We start from the raw sequence: 18097 nt of genomic DNA on the forward strand, positions 1-18097 counted from the left end.
TGGCGGAGCTCCAAGAAAAGACATCGCGATCGCTGCGAGATTAGGAGGCCTGATTGCGTTGTGTTTCCACCATTCCACAGGGTCGGCGGACCGGGGAGTGCAGGGCTCTGTCAGATTCAGTGACAGCTCCGTCTCCGCAGCGATTGAGGAAACTGTGGACTGAGATTCCTGTACAATTTCATCCCAGAAACTCCAGACTTGTAGTCTCCATGCAAGATTTCTTTGTCGGCGGCTCGATAAACAGTTTCTTTGTTTTCAATTTTGATTTTGCCAATCATCATTATTGGCATTTTCCTGCCTGGTTTCTTCTTCAAGACTCTGAACAATTGCTTTCACATTCAAATGATTTTTTTTTTTGGTCTGAGCTGGATGGGTACAGCTTAAATCATGGGTCCAGCCTAAAAACCACCGTTTAACTTACACTGATCAATTTCAACAAGGACTGTTTTTGGTTTTTGTTTTTTGTTTTTAAATAAAGCATCATTAATGCACATCTGCAGGGTTTTGCCAAACAGCCCAAACTGTATACATTACAATCATTAAAAGCTCTTATTTTTTTTAATATTAGTGCCGTTATCATGGAGAACAGCATGGCAGCTGTCTTTGGCAGTCTGTCATTTTTCTAGCATTTTCAGAAACTCATCGGAAATGGCGGTACCTGTGTTTCCCTTCGAAAGCCTCTCAGTACAGCACTCCTGTTCCTCTGTTAAAACTCCTTGTTAATCCAGTGATCTTTTAGGCCAAGGAAATATTTTGTGGTGGTGTTCTGGGTCCATACACCAGCAAAGAAGGAGATAGATTTGTGTACTTGTGTTTTTTAATCAGCGTTTACATGGGCAGGCACCCTCACTTATAGATGTAAGGAAACATTCAGTGAAAAACTTGTAGAATGGGATGTGATAACGAGGTTCCAGTAATCTGAGCAGTCTAAAGAGGCCCACATCCTCCACCACAGAACATGGCTATATGTCAAGTGCTGCTCTCGCTCAGCCTGTTGCGGATCTTCATGGCCTCAGGAGACTTGTTTCTCCATGGTCTCTTCTGGACTGCACACTCCACCATAGCTTGCTGGGCTGATCTAGATGTCTGTTTGTTGTATGGAAATTTTGGGGGAAAAATCCAAAACACAAACTGTGGTTTGAAATATTAACCGTCTCCTTGGTTCCTTGGTATTCACCGTGCCTGATCTGCACATTTCATCGTGGCTGTTTCTGTATAGCCTATACTGCATTAGCCCAAGAGATTGTTGCTTTGTAACTTTTTGCACTATTGTTTTGGCTGGATTTGTATTACACACAGTTTTAAAAAAAAATTCCACACTATTCTCTGCCTTTTTTTTTTTCCATATTTATTCCTTCCCGCACAAATTCCACATAGAGGCCTCTCATCCAGCTCTCCGTGGTTTGGCTGCATTTGAACACTGATTGTTTGTTTACGGCCCTCAGCAGCGTGCCTCCTACATGGCATGACATGTGTAGATGTGCTGCCGCACTTGTTAATGATCACAATAGATGCCACTTCACCAAGGAAGGCTCAGATGGACGATTATGAACATCCAAAATTTATCTGGGGGGCAATAATCAACTGAATTGCAAAATTCGGGGGAAAATGGCACTATCCGTGTACGAATCGAATACAAATCAAAGATTTGTCACATCCCTAATAAAAACAAGATGGAGATGTCTCTGCGACCTATTTGTAAGCTACACAGTGTGTTGGGTTTTATGTCTTCCCCCTCCAAATTGAATGGTTTCTGGATTGCTCCAACTCAATCAGCTATCCTGCAGTTTTGATAGAATTGGTTTTTAGGTTGGAACTTGGGTTCTGTTGACTGAAAATAGCTTTAGAGCAGGAGCACTGAATTAAATGTTTTAATAGAGCGGTTGTCAATGAAATCACTCACTCTCAGGAAGGTCAGAAGCTCATGAAGTTTTGACTCGTGACTTCACTGTTACAAAGAGAGCTGTGCTTTTCTTCACACTACAGATGAGTTTGGGGAAAGAAATTATTCTCCCACAAAAAAATTAGAACAAACTTTAAGCACTATTTTAGGATTAATTTCGGTGTGTTGTATTAAGGTGCCAGCGAGATTTCAGATTCCTGTAAACCTCTAAAGAAAAGGAGTCGCGCCTCCACTGATGTAGAAATGACTAGTTCAGCATACAGAGACACCTCTGACTCCGATTCTAGAGGACTGAGTGATCTGCAGGTAAATAAAATATGTTCAAGGGTCTGGGCACAGTGCTCTCTTTTGCTTTGCAAAACCAAGTAACATCCTGCTTTGCCTGACTTATTTGGGGAGAGTCTTTTAAATATTCATGGTAAAGAAATCATTTTGGTTATTTTTAAATTTATGAGTGTCTTAATTTTGCTGATTCCTTACATAACAGAAACATAGGTGGTTTTTTAAATTTTAACTACACTTTCTCTCAAAACACCAGACATTTGGTATCCAGGGGTTTTGGAAAGAAAGGAAAAAAAAAAAGAGGTTATGCCAAGGTTTATTTGAGCAAGTCTTACTAGGATTTTCATAGCACCTAACTTTGAGGAAATTTGTTTTGTTTTTCTTAAAACTGTGCTATGTTTTCCACGTAGGTAGGCTTTGGAAAGCAAGTAGATAGCCCTTCAGCTACTGCAGAGGCAGACGTATCTGATGTGCAGTCTGTGGATTCGAGTTTGTCAAGAAGAGGCATTGGAATGAGTAAGAAGGACGCTGTGTGTCAGGTAGGCGGGGGACCTAGTCCGTACTTTGAAACAGTTGCTGTAATATTCTGCCAATAATATGCTTACCTCCTGTTGGAAACAGTAGTATCTTTCTAAACTATAATATTACTTTACAGCTATAGATCTAAAAGCCATTTTTGGCTCTTTTCTTCCCTTTCTAAGTTGGAATACATATTATTCACGTGCAAGTGCCAGTCTTTATTGTGCTACTCTGTTATTAATTGGAAGTAAATGACAGACGACTTATTTCAAAAATATTTTCTTAAATTTAAGTTAGTATTAACTTTTTTAACATATATTTACCCTCTTTAAAAAATACTGCTTTGCCCTGTGAAGAGAAGTTAAAGTATGCAGATTCCAAAGAAGGAATCATAAAAGATCAAATATGACTTTCAAACTTTATACCATATTGGTTCTGGAAATAGTTATGTAGTTCAGTAGGCCTCAAAGTGAGGGCCAAGGACCAGCAGCATCATTGTTGTCAGAATAATTGTTGGAAATGCAAATTCTGGGCTGCACCCCAGACCTACTGAATCAAAACCGTGGGAGGGGGACTCAGTAATCTGTGTCTTAACAGGCCCTCCAGGTGGTTCTGATGCCTGCTAAAGTTTGAGAACCACTGTTTTTTGCCATATTACAGGTGTGTGAAAGCTCTGGTGACTCTCTGATTCCTTGTGAGGGAGAGTGCTGCAAACACTTCCACCTGGAGTGCCTGGGATTGGCGTCACTCCCTGATGGAAAGTTCGTCTGCATGGAATGTAAAACCGGTGAGCTTACTTATTTCAATAGATATGAAAAGACCGATAGAGAGGAATGTGGAGTGCCAGGATCTCCCATGTCATCTGACTCTCTTACCACTTTATGTAGCTCTTATCCATCTCTCCCATAGGTATTTCAACAAATTGAGACCGTTCAGTGATTGGGCTTCCTAAGATCAAAAAAGTACTTAACAATATTAGTGTCAAATTTCCTCCTACTAGTGCCTTTACCATAAAATCTATCAAATTATTGAGATGTATTTGTGTGTTATCTAAAGAGCTATAGAAAGTATGTAGAGTAAATGAATTTTCAGATGAATCTGAGATTTTTGTGCTCAATAATTGTTTAAAGTCCCTTGTCTTTAATAGACTGGAATAAGTGTCAATCACAAACTATAACCATGGCGATTGTATTTTTAGTGGAAAGATGGAGCTACTGGAAATTGTTTTTAAAATATGGGGATTTTGGATTCACTGTTTATTTATAATATCCTTATGTAGACTACTACCTATCAAAATAATTTATAGAGAAAGAAATATGCAAGTTTATATCCTCTGTGTGGCCATGATTCTAGTTAAAGTCATGGAAAGCAGAAAGTAGAGTTGTTTAATCTGTATCAAGGCAAGTGAAGAGTCAGGTGGAGGTGGCATGCAGTGCTTCTAGGAACCTTGTTTGTATATTCTGGGGGTTTTGTTTTTGCTGAGGAACTATGAACCAATTGGATATCACGTGTTTAGGATATGCTGATCTTACCCTTGACACTGTTATTTTCACACTCCTTTTCGCCTTTATTTGGATTCTCATAGATATTTTATCCTTTTTTATTTCACTGTATACCTCCTAAAATACTTTATATGTTCTAAATTCCATTAGAATGGTAATTTTTTTTTAACACTTACTATCTGCCAGGCCCTGTTAGTACTGAAATTTTGTCCTGTTATCTTATTTGATCCTCATGGCATGATGAGATAGATTCTGTGATGATTCCCATTTTATAGGGGGTGAAACTGAGGATGAGAGTGTGTGGTTTAGTACCCTGTCCAAAGTCACAAAGGCCTCACTGAAACTGCGATTTCAACCCAGGCAGCGCCAGACCCCAGAGTCTTTGCTCTTTCCCATTGCCTTCTACCACCCTGACTAAGTAGGATGGAGATCATGTATCATATATCCTAACACACACATACTCTCTCTCTCACATACAAACAAATGCCAAAATTAAGCTACAGAAGCTGCTTAAACATATAACATAGCTTTCCCTATGTAAAATATCATTTTATTCATCATGTTTAGACTCTGCAGTAAAACTTCTGAACAGTTTGCCAACTGGCAGCTTCTGGGTCAAATTGTCTGCACATTCTTTTCTTTGGCTCTTACAGTGTGCTTTGAATGTGTGAACATGGATCAGGTGCACATTCCTGGTTCTCCATGTTCCCCATCCCCTGTCACTCCAGTCATTTATGTAACCTACCTGGCCCCTTTAAGCACTTAAGTTTGTTATCTCTGATTTAATCTACTGATAGGAAAGACCATGTATCTCAGTATTAAAACATTCTTAGGACTTCTCTTTTAACTCTAGAATCCAACAGGATTCTCCCAACAAAAGTTAGATAGATTCTAATTTGGTACACATCTATTAGGAAATTTAAGAGGGAGATTTGCTTTAAAAACAATTAAGTAGAACAAAGTTGGAGGATTCGCCCTGATTTCAAATTTAGTACAAAGCTACAGTAATTAAACAGTGTGGTGTTGGCGTAAAGACAGATGTATAGACCAATGGAATAGAATAGGGAGCCCAGAAATAAACATTCACATATATGGTCAGATGATTTTTGATATGGGGGAAAAAGCTATTCAATGGGGAAAGGACAGTCTTTTCAACAAATGATGCTGGGAAAACTGGATATCCACATGAAAAAGAATGAAGTGGGACCTTTACCTCACTCTATATATAAACATTAACTCAAAATGGATCAAAGACCATGACATAAGAGGCACAGGCAACAAAAGAAAAAATAACGAAGTGGACTTTATCAAAATTAAAGTACACCAAATGACACTATCAACAGAGTGAAAAAATAACCCACAAAATGGGAGAAAATATTTGCAAATTAGATACCTGATAAGCAATTAATTTCTGGAATGTATAAAGAACTCCTACAGCTCAAGAAAAAAAAAACAATCCAATTCAAAATTGGGCAAAGGACTTAAATAGACATTTCTCCAAAGAAGATATACGAATGGCCAATAAGCACCTGAAAAGATGTTCAGGGGCTGGCCCCATGGCCCAGTGGTTAAATTCGCGCGCTCCACTGCAGGCGGCCCAGTGTTTCGTCGGTTCGAATCCTGGGTGCAGACACGGCACTACTCATCATACCACGCTGAGGCAGCGTCCCACATGCCACAACTAGAAGGACCCACAACGAAGAATATACAGCTATGTACCGGGGGGCTTTGGGGAGAAAAAAAGGAAAAAAAATAAAATCTTAAAAAAAAAAAAAAAAAGAAAAGAAAAGATGTTCAGCATCATTAGTGATCAGGGAAATGCAAATCAAAACCACAGTGAGATGCCATTTCACACCCATTAGGATGGCTACTATCAAATAAACAGAAAACAACAAATTTTGGCCAGGATATGGAGAAATTAGAACACTTGTGCACTGTTGATGGGAATGTAAAATGGTATAGCCACTGTGGAAAACAGCATGGCAGTTCCTCCAAAAATTAAACATAGAATTACTGTGTGATCCAGCAATCCCTCTTCTGGCTATAGACCCAAAAGAGCTGAAAGCAGGGACTCAAACAGATATCTGTATACCTATGTTCATTGCAGCATTATTCACAATAGGCAAAAGCTGAAAACAACCCAAATGCCCATCAGTGGATGAATGGATAAATAAAATGTGGTATGGACATACCATGAAATAGTATTCTGCTTTAAAAAGAAATGAAATTCTGATACACGCTACAACGTGGATGAACCTTGAAGACATTATGCTGAGTGAAATAAGCTAGTTACAAAGGACAAATACTGTGTGATTCCACTTACATGAGTTTCCTACTGTGGTCACATTCATAGAGACAGAAAGGAGGACGGTTCTTACCAGGGATTCGGGGGCAGGGGGAGAGGAGTTGGGGAGCCATTGTTCAGTGGGTACAGAGTTTCAGTGTGAGATGATGAAAACATTCTGGAGATGGATAGTGGTGATGGTTGCAAAATAATGTGAATGTACTTAATGTCACCGAACTGTACGCTTAAAAATGGTTACACTTCCAACATTTTAGGAATGAAAACTTAGACTCTTCAAACCATTGTATAAGGTCATTTAGGAAGTTTTCTTTTGTTTACCAAAAGATAAACACTTTACGTGTAAAAAGTATTACAGGATACATACCTAATTTCTTATACTACCACTATCTATTGTTTAAGACAGATGTGATTTCTGGAAATGAAGCATTTTCATTTGCTCTTTTGAATAAAATATGTAACAGGCAATTTTACATATTGCTTACTTATTCTAAATGAAGGCTGTGTCCTAGTGAGAAGGGAGGGTCCTGGAAGCAGTCATATGCCAGAGCTCCAAACCTGAGTCTTAGAGGGCTGTGATAGTTCAGCTCGCTCTCAGCATGTGTCACTAGCTGCAACACTTTCCATTCATATTAGACTTACTTTGATCATTATGCAGGTGAAAGCCTAATTCATTTCTACATAAAGTAGTTTATGCATTAGGCTAACCTTTAAAATAAGCTTCTTTTAATTTTTTAAATTTCTAAAAGATTTTTTAAACAATAGTATTGCTTTCATATCTACATATCTGTTAAAATATAATTTGAAATTATATATACATGCAACAGGACAACAAAAAAACTCTGATATAGTTTATTTCTACAACAAAGCCAGTTTAAAAAGAAAATTTGAACATCACAGTTGTAAATACTAATTTTAAAGAATTTTTATAGTTCAGCCAATTTTAAAGATTAGGTGCTTCCAAAACTAAATCTAACTTTCTATAAAAAAAATCAAAACAAAAAACTACTCCTTGTCTTTTTTTCTTCAGATTTTTTATAGCATTATAAGAAAAATGGGCAAGAGACTTGAACACTTCCCAAAAGATGATATCCAAAAGGCCAAAAGCTGGTCACTTACAATTTCCGTATGTAAACCAGACGTAAAATGAAAACTCATAATCCTAATAAAAAAGGCAGAAAATTGCAGCTAGACGTCTTATTCAAACTATAGACAGCTGAGGACAAAAAGAAAATATTAAAATTACCCACAGGAAAGACAATTACCTTGAAAGAATAGCAAAACAAATAACAAAAATGTTAGAATTTGCAGTTCTTTGTTTAAGACTAAACATTTTTTTCTGCATCTTTATTGACTCTCTTGTGAATGGTCTCTTCATGTGTCTTGTCCATTTGTGTATTGCAGTATTAAAGGTGTTCTTATTTGTTAGTATTTTAAATTTACGTCTAGTCTCACTAGTAATACATAAATACAATGTTATGGAAATATTATAATTATAGCTCAAGCTGCAGTCCCCCTTGATCATCACTTATAAACCTAGGCCCCTACCTAATTATAGGCCTCACCAGAGGTAGCGATTGTTAGCAGTTTGATGTGTAGTCTTGTAAACCTTTTCCCGTGTGTACGTATGTAACATTTTGTGTGTTTGGTAATAAAAATGTATATTGTTCTGCAGCTTGCTTTTTTCGTAAGTTTGTCTTGGAGCTCTTTTTATATCAATATAGATGCATTCTATTTAACTGCTACATAGTGTTCCATAGTGTGCATATATCGTAGTTTATTTAACTATTCCCCTGTTGAAGGACGTGTAAGTTGCTTCCAGTTGTTTGCAATTACAAACAATGCTTCGGTCAGCATCCTTTTTCATGTACAAGTCTTCTCTAATGTAGGTAGCAAGGAGTAGAATTTCTAGGCCACAGGAAGTGACGTTCCTTTATTTTAACGGATACTGCCCTGTGCCGTCTAAGTTGGTTCCGTCCACTGTAAGCTCCTGTCAGCAGTATATACGAGTACCTATTTCCCTACATCCTAGTCAACAATTGCTGTTATCAGACTCCTTAAATTTTTTCCTATTTGATGAATTTTTAAAATGTTACTTGTGGTTTTAATTAGCATTTATCTGATTACTAGTGAAGCTGAGCATTTTTTCACATTTATTGGCTGTCTTTCTGCTTTCTGTAAATTGCCTCTTCATACCCTTTGCCCACTTTTACATTAGGCTATTTTGTTTCTATATTGATTTATAGTTCTTTCTAAGTTTGTTTAGCTACCTTTGCTTATATATGTTACGTGTATTTTCTCCATCTGTGAACTCTTTATATAACAAAACGTCATCCTTTGTCATCTTTCTTGCATATGTTTTTCCACATCTGTCTTTTACTTGTTCCTCCTTTTTTTCTATTCTGTTCTGTTCTAATTGGCATTATTGCTCCATTTAAATGCTTGGCAGATTGACCAGTGGAGCCATCTGGCCTTAAAGATTTTTTTGATGGAAGGTTTTTAATTATAGTTTCGATTTATCTAATAGTTCATAGAACTATTCATACTTTCGTTTCTTTTTGTGCCAGTGTTGGTAAGTTCAGTTTTTCTAGGAATCTGTCCACTCATCTAAATTTTCAGATTTATTGGCACAAATGTAGTGATAGCCTTTTACTATCTTTTTAACATTTGTAGGGTTTGCAGTGATACACCATTTTTCATTTCTGATATTGTTAGTACTGCTGCTTTTTCTCCCTTTTATTACTAGTCGCTCTTGACAGGGATATCAGTTTTATTAATCTTTTCCAAAGAACTGACTTTTGGGTTTGTTGTTCCTCCCCATGTGTGGGGCTCTCACCTCGTCCTTGAAGAGCGCCTTCCCTGGATGTGGAATTCCCACCTGGTAACGGGTTCCTTCCAGCCCTGGGAAAGTTGCTTCCAGTTGTTTTCTGGTTTCCGTTTTTCTCTTTCAGTCAGCTCTCAGTATTACTCTTGCTTCTTTGAAGGTAATTCTCTTTTCTGTGGATAATCTTAATGTTTTCTCTTTGTGCTTGATATTCTACAGTTTGAATAAGACATCTAGCTGTAATTTTCTGCGTTTTTTATTAGGATTATGAGTTTTCTTTTTGGAAATTGTAAGTGATTATCTAATGGAATCTGTCTTTTCTTTGGTAATTTCTTATATTTATTCTGTGTGGGGAAGACCTTGCCACTCTCAGCTCCCAGGTGTTGAAAAATTCTGTTCTGGGTTTTCTTTGGAATTACTTTTAGTATAGAGTGAGAAGTGGAGATCTGAATTGTTTTTAGTGCTGTTATCTCCAAATTGATTATCAATTATTGTAGCAAATCAATTATTCTAGCAAAATTTATTAAATAATATTTCAATTTAACCATTTATTTTCAATTCCTTTTTATATGTTAAAAACTTACACATAGGGGCCAGCCCCATGGCCAAGTGATTAAGTTCGCGTGCTCTGCTTCGGTGGCCCAGGGTTTCACTAGTTCGAATCCTGGGTGCAGACATGGCACCGCTCATCAAGCCATGCTAAGGTGGCATCCCACATGCCACAACTAGAAGGACCCACAACTAAAAATAACACAGCTCTGTACCGGGGGGCTTTGGGAGAAAAAGGAAAAAGAAAAAAATCTTTAAAAAAACAGAACAAACAAAAAAAACCTTACACGTAATAGAGTTTCTTTTGAAGGTAGCTCCTTGCTGTCAGTAGCTGCTTCTATTTAAAAGGCATATGCAGGGGCCTGCCCGGTGGCATAGTGGTTAAGTTCGTATACTCTGCTTTGGTGGCCCAGGGTTCACAGGTTCAGATCCTGGACGTGGACCTAGCACTGCTCATCAGGCCACTCTGTGGTGGCATCCCACATACAAAAATAGAGGAAGATTGGCACAGATGTTAGCTCAGTGAGTCTTCCTCAAGCAAAAAGAGCCAGATTGGCGACAGATGTTAGCTCAGGGCCATTCTTCCTCCCCAAGATAGATATATATCAAATATATATGTCTCACATATATATATATAAAGTCATATGCTTTAATCAGATTTTATCTAATCTCTGTTCTTCGCCACTTTCCAGGGCAGCACCCGTGTTTTTCCTGTAAGATGTCTGGCACAGATGTGAAGCGTTGCTCTGTTGGTGCTTGTGGGAAGTTTTATCATGAAGCCTGTGTCCGCAAATTCCCCACTGCCATCTTTGAATCAAAAGGATTCCGCTGTCCCCAGCACTGCTGCTCTGCCTGCTCTATGGAGAAAGATGTCCACAAAGCAAGTAAAGGTAAAACACAGCTAAAAACGGGAACAAAGATTTTTTTAAGTTCAGTAGCAAATAACAAGCACATTATTTTAGAGAGCATCAGGCATTCTCCATCTGTTTTCTGTGGAGGTCGCAGCACTGCCACAATAGAGAGCCTGGTAAGTAGAGACTACGTCCTAATGCAGACCAGGAGAAGAAGGTTCCGTCTGTTCAAAATTGCCCTTGGAAATTCCTTCAGTAGGTGCCGTGTTGGAAACCACCATCTCTCCAGCACTAGGGCAGGCAAATATTTTTTGAGTGATCTCCAGATGAGTGCTGCATTTAGGGGCCATATAGCATAGGAATGACAGAACCAAACTAGTGAAGAAAAATATTTTTATCTTACTGTAACCAGCATTGCATGGGAGCCCAGAAGAGCCCAACTCCAAAAATCTCATTTTATATCCAGCTGATGCCTGATTCAATAGACTCCCTTCTGGCTTGTCTTCACATAGGCCGCATGATGAGGTGTTTGAGATGCCCAGTAGCCTATCACACCGGAGACGCCTGCATTGCTGCCGGGAGCATGTCTGTGTCCTCCTGCATTTTCATCTGTAGTAATCATTCCAAGCGGAGCAGTAACTCTTCCTCTGCTGTAAATGTAGGCTTTTGTTTCGTTTGTGCAAGAGGTGAGTGTCAATCTTTTCTCTTTCTTTCTGAGTTCATTGGCATATTTCCCCATTAAAATAGTTTCATTAATATCCCTGAGAGAGATTAACACTCCCAGTAACTAGTCCCTTTTACAACATTAGACATTCAAATTGTTAGAATATTAATTCTTCCATAAATTAAGCTAGAATCTGCATTTTTTAATTATGTAGAATTATAGATAAGTTCTTAGTGTTTCTGTTTGGAGCATTGAACGATTATTCCCTTCTGCAAACAATTCTTCTTTCCGAAGCAGACTCTTCCCATGTCACATTCTTTAACTCAGAGCTTTCAGCTGATTGAAATTTCACTTGGAGGCAAGATGAGCACGTTTACTTTTTAATTGTTTCTGTTGTATTTTATCCTGCTTTGGTCTGGCATTGAGGAAGCCCGATGGGATACAGCCAAGGCAACATATGTGGTGGTGGCAGCGAGCAGCCAGCAGTGAAGCTTTCTTACTTGCCAGCTGTTGACATTTAAGTGTGCCAAGAGATTGATCCACTAAAAACAATATTGCGTCCCTGAGGGGGTCAGTGAACTTGAGTTCATGATAAATAGAAAATAGAACTTCTTTACTTGAATATGATAGAGAGTAGCCAGCTTTACAGAGTATCTCAGCTGTATTATAATAAAACAATTTTTTAGTATTTAGTAAGCATTTTAAAAACCAACTGATATCCCCAAATGCAGTTGTTTTTTCTTTTTTTAATATGAGTGCTACGTTTTCTAAACTTTCCTGAGTGTGAAATATTGGAGAGGACTCTGGCATGTCAGGCCTGTTCAATTATATTTAGACTATACTGAAGATGAGGTTTTTGGTTTTGTTTTATTTTTTGCTTTAGGGGACAGTTCTTTTAATTTGGTGAAAGTACTGTAAAGTACTCTTTACTAGAATTTTGGCAGTATGATACATAGATCTTTAGTTGTTTTGCTTTTTTATCTCTCATTTAAAAAAAAAATAACAAGAGGAGGTAGGCAGTAAAAGATTAAATAAATAGTAGTCCTTTTTGTAGCAGCCAGCTGAGTCCGAGGTATATAGTGCTTTCAGTTTGCCAGAGTTTTGTAAGCATGTGGGGCTGTCGCCATTAGAGGGAAGTATTATGTCTTTCTTCACCAGAGCAGTTGGAACTGTATGCTGCTCTGAACCTGGCTGGGACCTGGAGGAGGAGGTCTGAAATGTTTCATGCCACATTGTAACAGGTGACAGAAAGGATTCAAATAGTCAAAAGAAATAAGAAGTCACCACAAGTGCCTTTTCCATCTCCCCAACCCTAGGAAAGTAATGATAGGATGGACATACTGAATTATCAATTGGATGGCTAGCTTTAGAGACTTTTAAACAGATGAGTGTCAGAGATAACAAAGTCTCTATCGCTGTGTGTTTTATTCTGTCATTCTAGGCACTTATTTTTACTAGGATGTGTGTGTGTGTGTGTGTGTGTTTGTGTAACTGAGCCAACATTTTAAATACTGAGTTGATAACTATCACTCTGGTTTACTTTGGAGTACATTGTGAATCAAGTACCATCAGTCTGTTAACCAATATTTTCTTTTGCTCTATTTCATTTAATAACTGAGAGACCTTTAAAACAGGTATTTTCCATTTAAGATAGGTAGAAAATGGCCCATTGTCAAGGAACTTAGTTTTGTAGAAATTCTAACCATTTTGTTAAGTTTAATTTATATACCTTGATTAAAAGCTTGAGATAATGGAAATGAGGGGAAAACCTATGTTTTAAAAAGGATCTGTATTTGCATCTTACCAATTTAGCAGTTATTCTGAAAGATTTGCCATATTTAAATGCCTATTTAAGCGAGATTATTTAATTCCCAAATATTTTGACTGTGAAACTTTGTACAGTAAACAAACTTATTCTAAATAGTTCACTGTTGGGATTTGAGAAGGTTTAAATCAAAAGTTTTTCAGAAGTAAATAGTGTGTGTTCTGGAATTAGAAAACTTAGCTTGTTTTTAATCCATTGCCTCATACAGAGTTTTTCCCTCCTCATAGAGGATTTTTCTCTTAGTTCTTGGTTATTGCTTGTTTAAAATCATTGAGCTAACTCTTAAGGACTGAACTGTCTAGTAATATTTTAAGAAATGTTTCAAGGTTTAGAAGAGCACTGCTCCTCCTCTGGCCTCCATGGTGCCATAGCAATGTCACATTTCAGTGCAGTATTTGTTCTGTAGTCTTTCCTTGCATCTGGAGGGTGGAGGAAAGTGAAAGTTACTTAACACTCTATGCCTTTCTTTGTAATGGTAACTTAAAATGGAGAAAGTAGGTTAGGGTTTTCTTTTCATTTTAATAACAGCAATTAATTTTGTATCTGTAAATCAAACTCTACTAGACACTATCTGAATGAATTGCCACAATTGCCCTGAGAAGGTAGTTCTTCATTTTATATGGATAAGAACACTGAGCCAGCATTTGTACCTTATCTTTCCTATTTCAAAGCCCTTTTCTTAAATACTACACCACTTTTCTCTATTTAATGTATGAAATTCATTTGACATTATATTTATTTAAAGATTATTTAAAGATTCTTATGTTATTACCAATTAGCAATTTCAAGTTCATTCTGTCATCTGGGTCAGAGATATTTCTTGAATCTGTCTCAGGGTAGGGTAGCACCAAATGAAGATAACATTCACCGACAAAAGTAAATGGTAACCCTTTTAAAAGCAAAACTCTTCCCTCTTCTGAAAATGATCTCTATGAAACTGCTGTCATGGTTTGTGTTGTAAAGTCTCAGATCCTTATAAACTGACCAGTAACCAAATAGAGACATTTTCCCTGGTCTCACAGTTCCCTCCGTTTAAGAGTGGCCTGTAGCTATATTATGAACTTAGCTGGGGAAGGGGGTGGGAGGGAGAGGAGAAGTGGGATGACCAGTGGGTTAGAGCAGATCTTCTGTCTTCCTCTAAATACAGTAGCTGTGTTGGCAGATCAAAAGGATTGTTTTTATAAACCCTTAAGTTTTGGTAATCACTTTATATCATGGCAGGGAAAAAAATTAAATGGTTTGCATTACCTCAGTAAAGTTCAACAAATTATGGCTCCTTGAAAATTGTGTATCATATTGATAGAGAAAAGCTTCATTATCTGGCAGAGAAAGCTAGAATTTATTTGAGTATATCTCAAGATATGGAGAGAGAAGAGGGGAGACTCAATTCTGCCTTTAAGTGCTGCCTGAGACTTTGAAGGTGGATCAGGGTCTCTAGTTACTATGTCATGTAAATAATTCTAATTTCTAGCAATTAAGTGATATGTCATTTTGTTCTTTGGATTGGCATCATAGTACTTCTAAATATTAAGGAATGTAGCTTTATTTTCCACAGGGGGTTTTCAGTATGATGTGAAATGCAGTTTACATCTTCAAATTAATTTGGAGTTTTCTTCTAGGTATATAGGTTTCTATGTAGGGCTGAGGCAGTGAGTAGCTGCAACTCCCTTTAATAACTATAGAAAGTCTTTTCTGTCAGATCTTTCTTTTTCTTCATATTCTCTTTTCTTCCCCCAACTTTACGCACAGCTACATAATAGGTGTCGGTTTATTTTTTTTCCTCATGGAATCATGGGTAGTTTCATTGCAGCTCATCTCTTTCTGTTTGTTTCGTATAGGGCTGATAGTTCAGGACCATTCAGACCCCATGTTCAGTTCATATGCCTATAAGTCCCACTACCTACTGAATGAATCAAATCGTGCAGAGTTGATGAAATTACCTATGATTCCTTCTTCGTCAGCTTCCAAAAAGAAATGTGAGAAAGGTAATAATCAAAATAGTTTATATCTTGCTTTTATTTTTGCATTTCCTATTTTTTTCTCTTTAAATGGAGGGGGGAAATGTATGCCTGTCAAGCACCATCTGTTGCTTTTGGTAAATTCTACCTTGGTGGTTGTGACTGTGTCTTCATATGGCTGCAAAATTATTAAAAAGGGCTTAAAATAATTCCATTATTACAAATTTTTACTTACTCTCCTCCTTGAATAAATTTTCACACATTCTCTCTATCTGTGGATGATTAAAATTGAATGACTAGGATTTTGCTTACTATAGAAGACTATCTAAGGGCTCTTTCTCTTTTGCCTGATGGTAGGACTACCATTCATGTTAGAATAGAATAGTCACAATGTAATTTGTTACTAACTTTCAACTAAATAACAAGATACGTTATTAAATAGAGGGAAACCAAGATACTGATGCTTAAAAATTTGATTTTAGACTACGTTCCATCATTTTGTTTCTGAAATATTTTTGTTAAGATGCTGTGAAAACTAGTTGCCCTTCTCTTAGAGACATCAGTGGGCAGCTGGGGAGGATACCCCAAGTACTGGATATTGAAAGATGGCCCAGATGACTTGAAGAATTGCTTGTGGATCATTTACCCACAGAGAACCAAGAGCTAAATGTATATTTATATCCTTCCAGTTCATTTAATCTATGGAGGAAAATCTTGTGTTTAGCTTTGCATAGCCTATTTGTAATAAAGGGAAAAAGTGGTTTAATAATAATGTATTATTTGGAGAAGGGTAAAATAAATTACCTGGAAGGTGAAGAAAGCCTTTCCTGTCTACATTCCCATTATGATCTGGAGGCCAGGTTCAGAGTCTTTAAAAACAAAACTAATTCATACCTAATATTCTAGGTATATTTGAAATGGGCTTTGTTGGTTTTTGTTTTTTGTTCTTTGTGTTGCCTGCTTGATGTTTCTTTGCTCTTTGTCAGACATCTGAAGTGGCAACTAATGACTAAAAGAAAGCATAGCAAAGCAAGGTGATCAGAACCTATGGAGAAGTAGGTTAGGGACAGGCTGGGCTTGTTTGTTTGCTTGTTTTCCAGTGAAGTCACGCTGTGTCGCCTTACTGTTCATACCACCTGCTTCCAAAACAAAGATGGGCATAGGTCTGACTGACTCCCTAATGCAATCAAGTTAGACTACTGAGGCATTTTAGGAAATGCCTTGTTTTCCTGCTGGCGCCTTTATAAAATGAGATTAATTCCATTACTGCTTACTCTGTTTTCAGTCCGCAGTATTGACCTTGACATGAACTGAAATTATTTTGAGCCCTCTGTCTGCCTAGCTTGGACCATGTCTTACTTCTTTCGCATCCTAAAGCAGTTTTCTTGCATAGCACCAAGGTGGATTGTTTGTATTTTTATTTTTCTCTTTCCCTTGTGTATTTTTTGTCAAAAAATTGTGATGATTTTCACTGATGATTCTGGGTCTGTATTTCCTCTGAAATAAGACTTAAAATTAAGAACTATCCCACAGTGTTAAAAATGACCAGCCTGACATTTCCACATCAGCTCTAATAATCACACGTCCTCTGCAGCTGTTTGCAAAGACTGCTCTCCTTACTGGTCACTCCTTTCTGATGGAAAAATGAATTATCTCATTTTACTTCAGACTCACAGAAGAATTTCCTACCTAGGCTAAGAACACTCAGGCAGCTCACCTTTAGGTGTAGAATTGGAACAATTAACCATATTGAGATCTGCAGACAAAGGGAAAAAATCCCAATGATTGAAGTAAAAGCTTTTAAGCAGAGGAAATATAGTGATTTAATTCATCACTGATTGTACATAGATTTTCTTTTTGTTTTCATTTTAATCAGTTAGAAGTTTGAAAGTCTACAGAAAGACAAGATTTTCCGGAAAATTGATAGCAAACCCTCAAAAGGTCGGAGCATATGATTTGATGAAGTTGTGTAGAAAACCTTTTGCTTATGAGACTTTCAATCTCAGTGCAGTCATGGGTTACAGACCTGATGTTCCAATGGAAAGATGAAGTTTCTTTGCAATAAATGTCTTTATTGTATTTCATCTTCAGTGGTTAACATCCTTCTCTGTCACTTGTTGAAATACCTATTAGAAATACCTAATCCCCCCCAAATCTTGTATTTCTTTGCATTTAAAAATACTGTTTTGTTTTGTTTGCTGCACCTGTTTTGGTCTTAATCCAGAGGTCATTTTGTGTATTTAAAAGGAGAGGATTTTGCTAGGGAACTTGGAGGGCTATCCTGCGTGTGGTACTTCGGTCTGCGCTGAAATTTACTTAGTTTTATGCTATAAAGCAGTGGTTCTCAATATGAAGTCAGAAAAGACTAATGTAAACAAGACTGTTGAACTGTGTTTAATATTTCAGAAAATCTAACAGAATCATACATTTGTGCAAAATAAGGTTACATAAGTTTCTTTATATTTGGCTATGATTTTAACAATATAATATGGTAATACTAGTTTTGTTTTTGGGATCAGAAACTCTGATTGGCAGTTATATATTTATTTGGTTAATAAAAACAAGAGGAATTAATTGTTACTTTTAAAATCCAGGGGTTTTGGTGTTGTCTTTTGGTTGTGGGGATTTTTTTGTTGATAAAATATTTGAAAACGTATGGGAGCATGAGGAAGAGAAGGGGGATCCTTTGTGATGAAAACATGGCACACCACTGCTGTATAGCCTGTTTGACTCTATCTTCACTGCGAAGGTAACGATAATCACCAATTGGAGAAGTATGATTCTTTTGCTTTTTTTGTATTCTTTTATTGGAAGAAAAAAACTACTGATCAACATATTGGCTGTTGTCATTCTTGCTAATTTTAGTATAAAGGGATTTAGTTACCTGTGGCACTGGATTAAAATACAAAGTTAGTCAT

General features: G+C 37.2%; 1 protein-coding gene across 9 annotated transcripts in view; it reads left to right on the top strand.

The window, feature by feature from the left end:
- Positions 1-18097, top strand: part of NSD3 (nuclear receptor binding SET domain protein 3) — a 102665-nt gene that overhangs the window by 61728 nt on the left and 22840 nt on the right. For 6 of the 9 annotated variants that reach the window (XR_011498876.1, XR_011498877.1, XM_070500065.1 and 3 more), the window contains 6 exons: positions 2079-2209; positions 2596-2724; positions 3365-3491; positions 10574-10771; positions 11245-11418; positions 15060-15206. Coding sequence is in view for 7 of the 9 variants with exons in the window: in XM_070500065.1 (XP_070356166.1) it covers positions 2079-2209; positions 2596-2724; positions 3365-3491; positions 10574-10771; positions 11245-11418; positions 15060-15206 (906 nt within the window). In the remaining 2 variants the exon portion in view is untranslated. Of the gene's footprint in view, positions 1-80; positions 2012-2078; positions 2210-2595; positions 2725-3364; positions 3492-10573; positions 10772-11244; positions 11419-15059; positions 15207-18097 lie in introns of those variants that run through there. The other 3 variants (XM_070500070.1, XM_070500071.1, XM_070500072.1) reach the window with 2 other exon arrangements.

The sequence above is a fragment of the Equus asinus genome, chromosome 27 (genome assembly GCF_041296235.1).
Source record: "Equus asinus isolate D_3611 breed Donkey chromosome 27, EquAss-T2T_v2, whole genome shotgun sequence".
Classification (NCBI taxonomy): domain Eukaryota; kingdom Metazoa; phylum Chordata; class Mammalia; order Perissodactyla; family Equidae; genus Equus; species Equus asinus.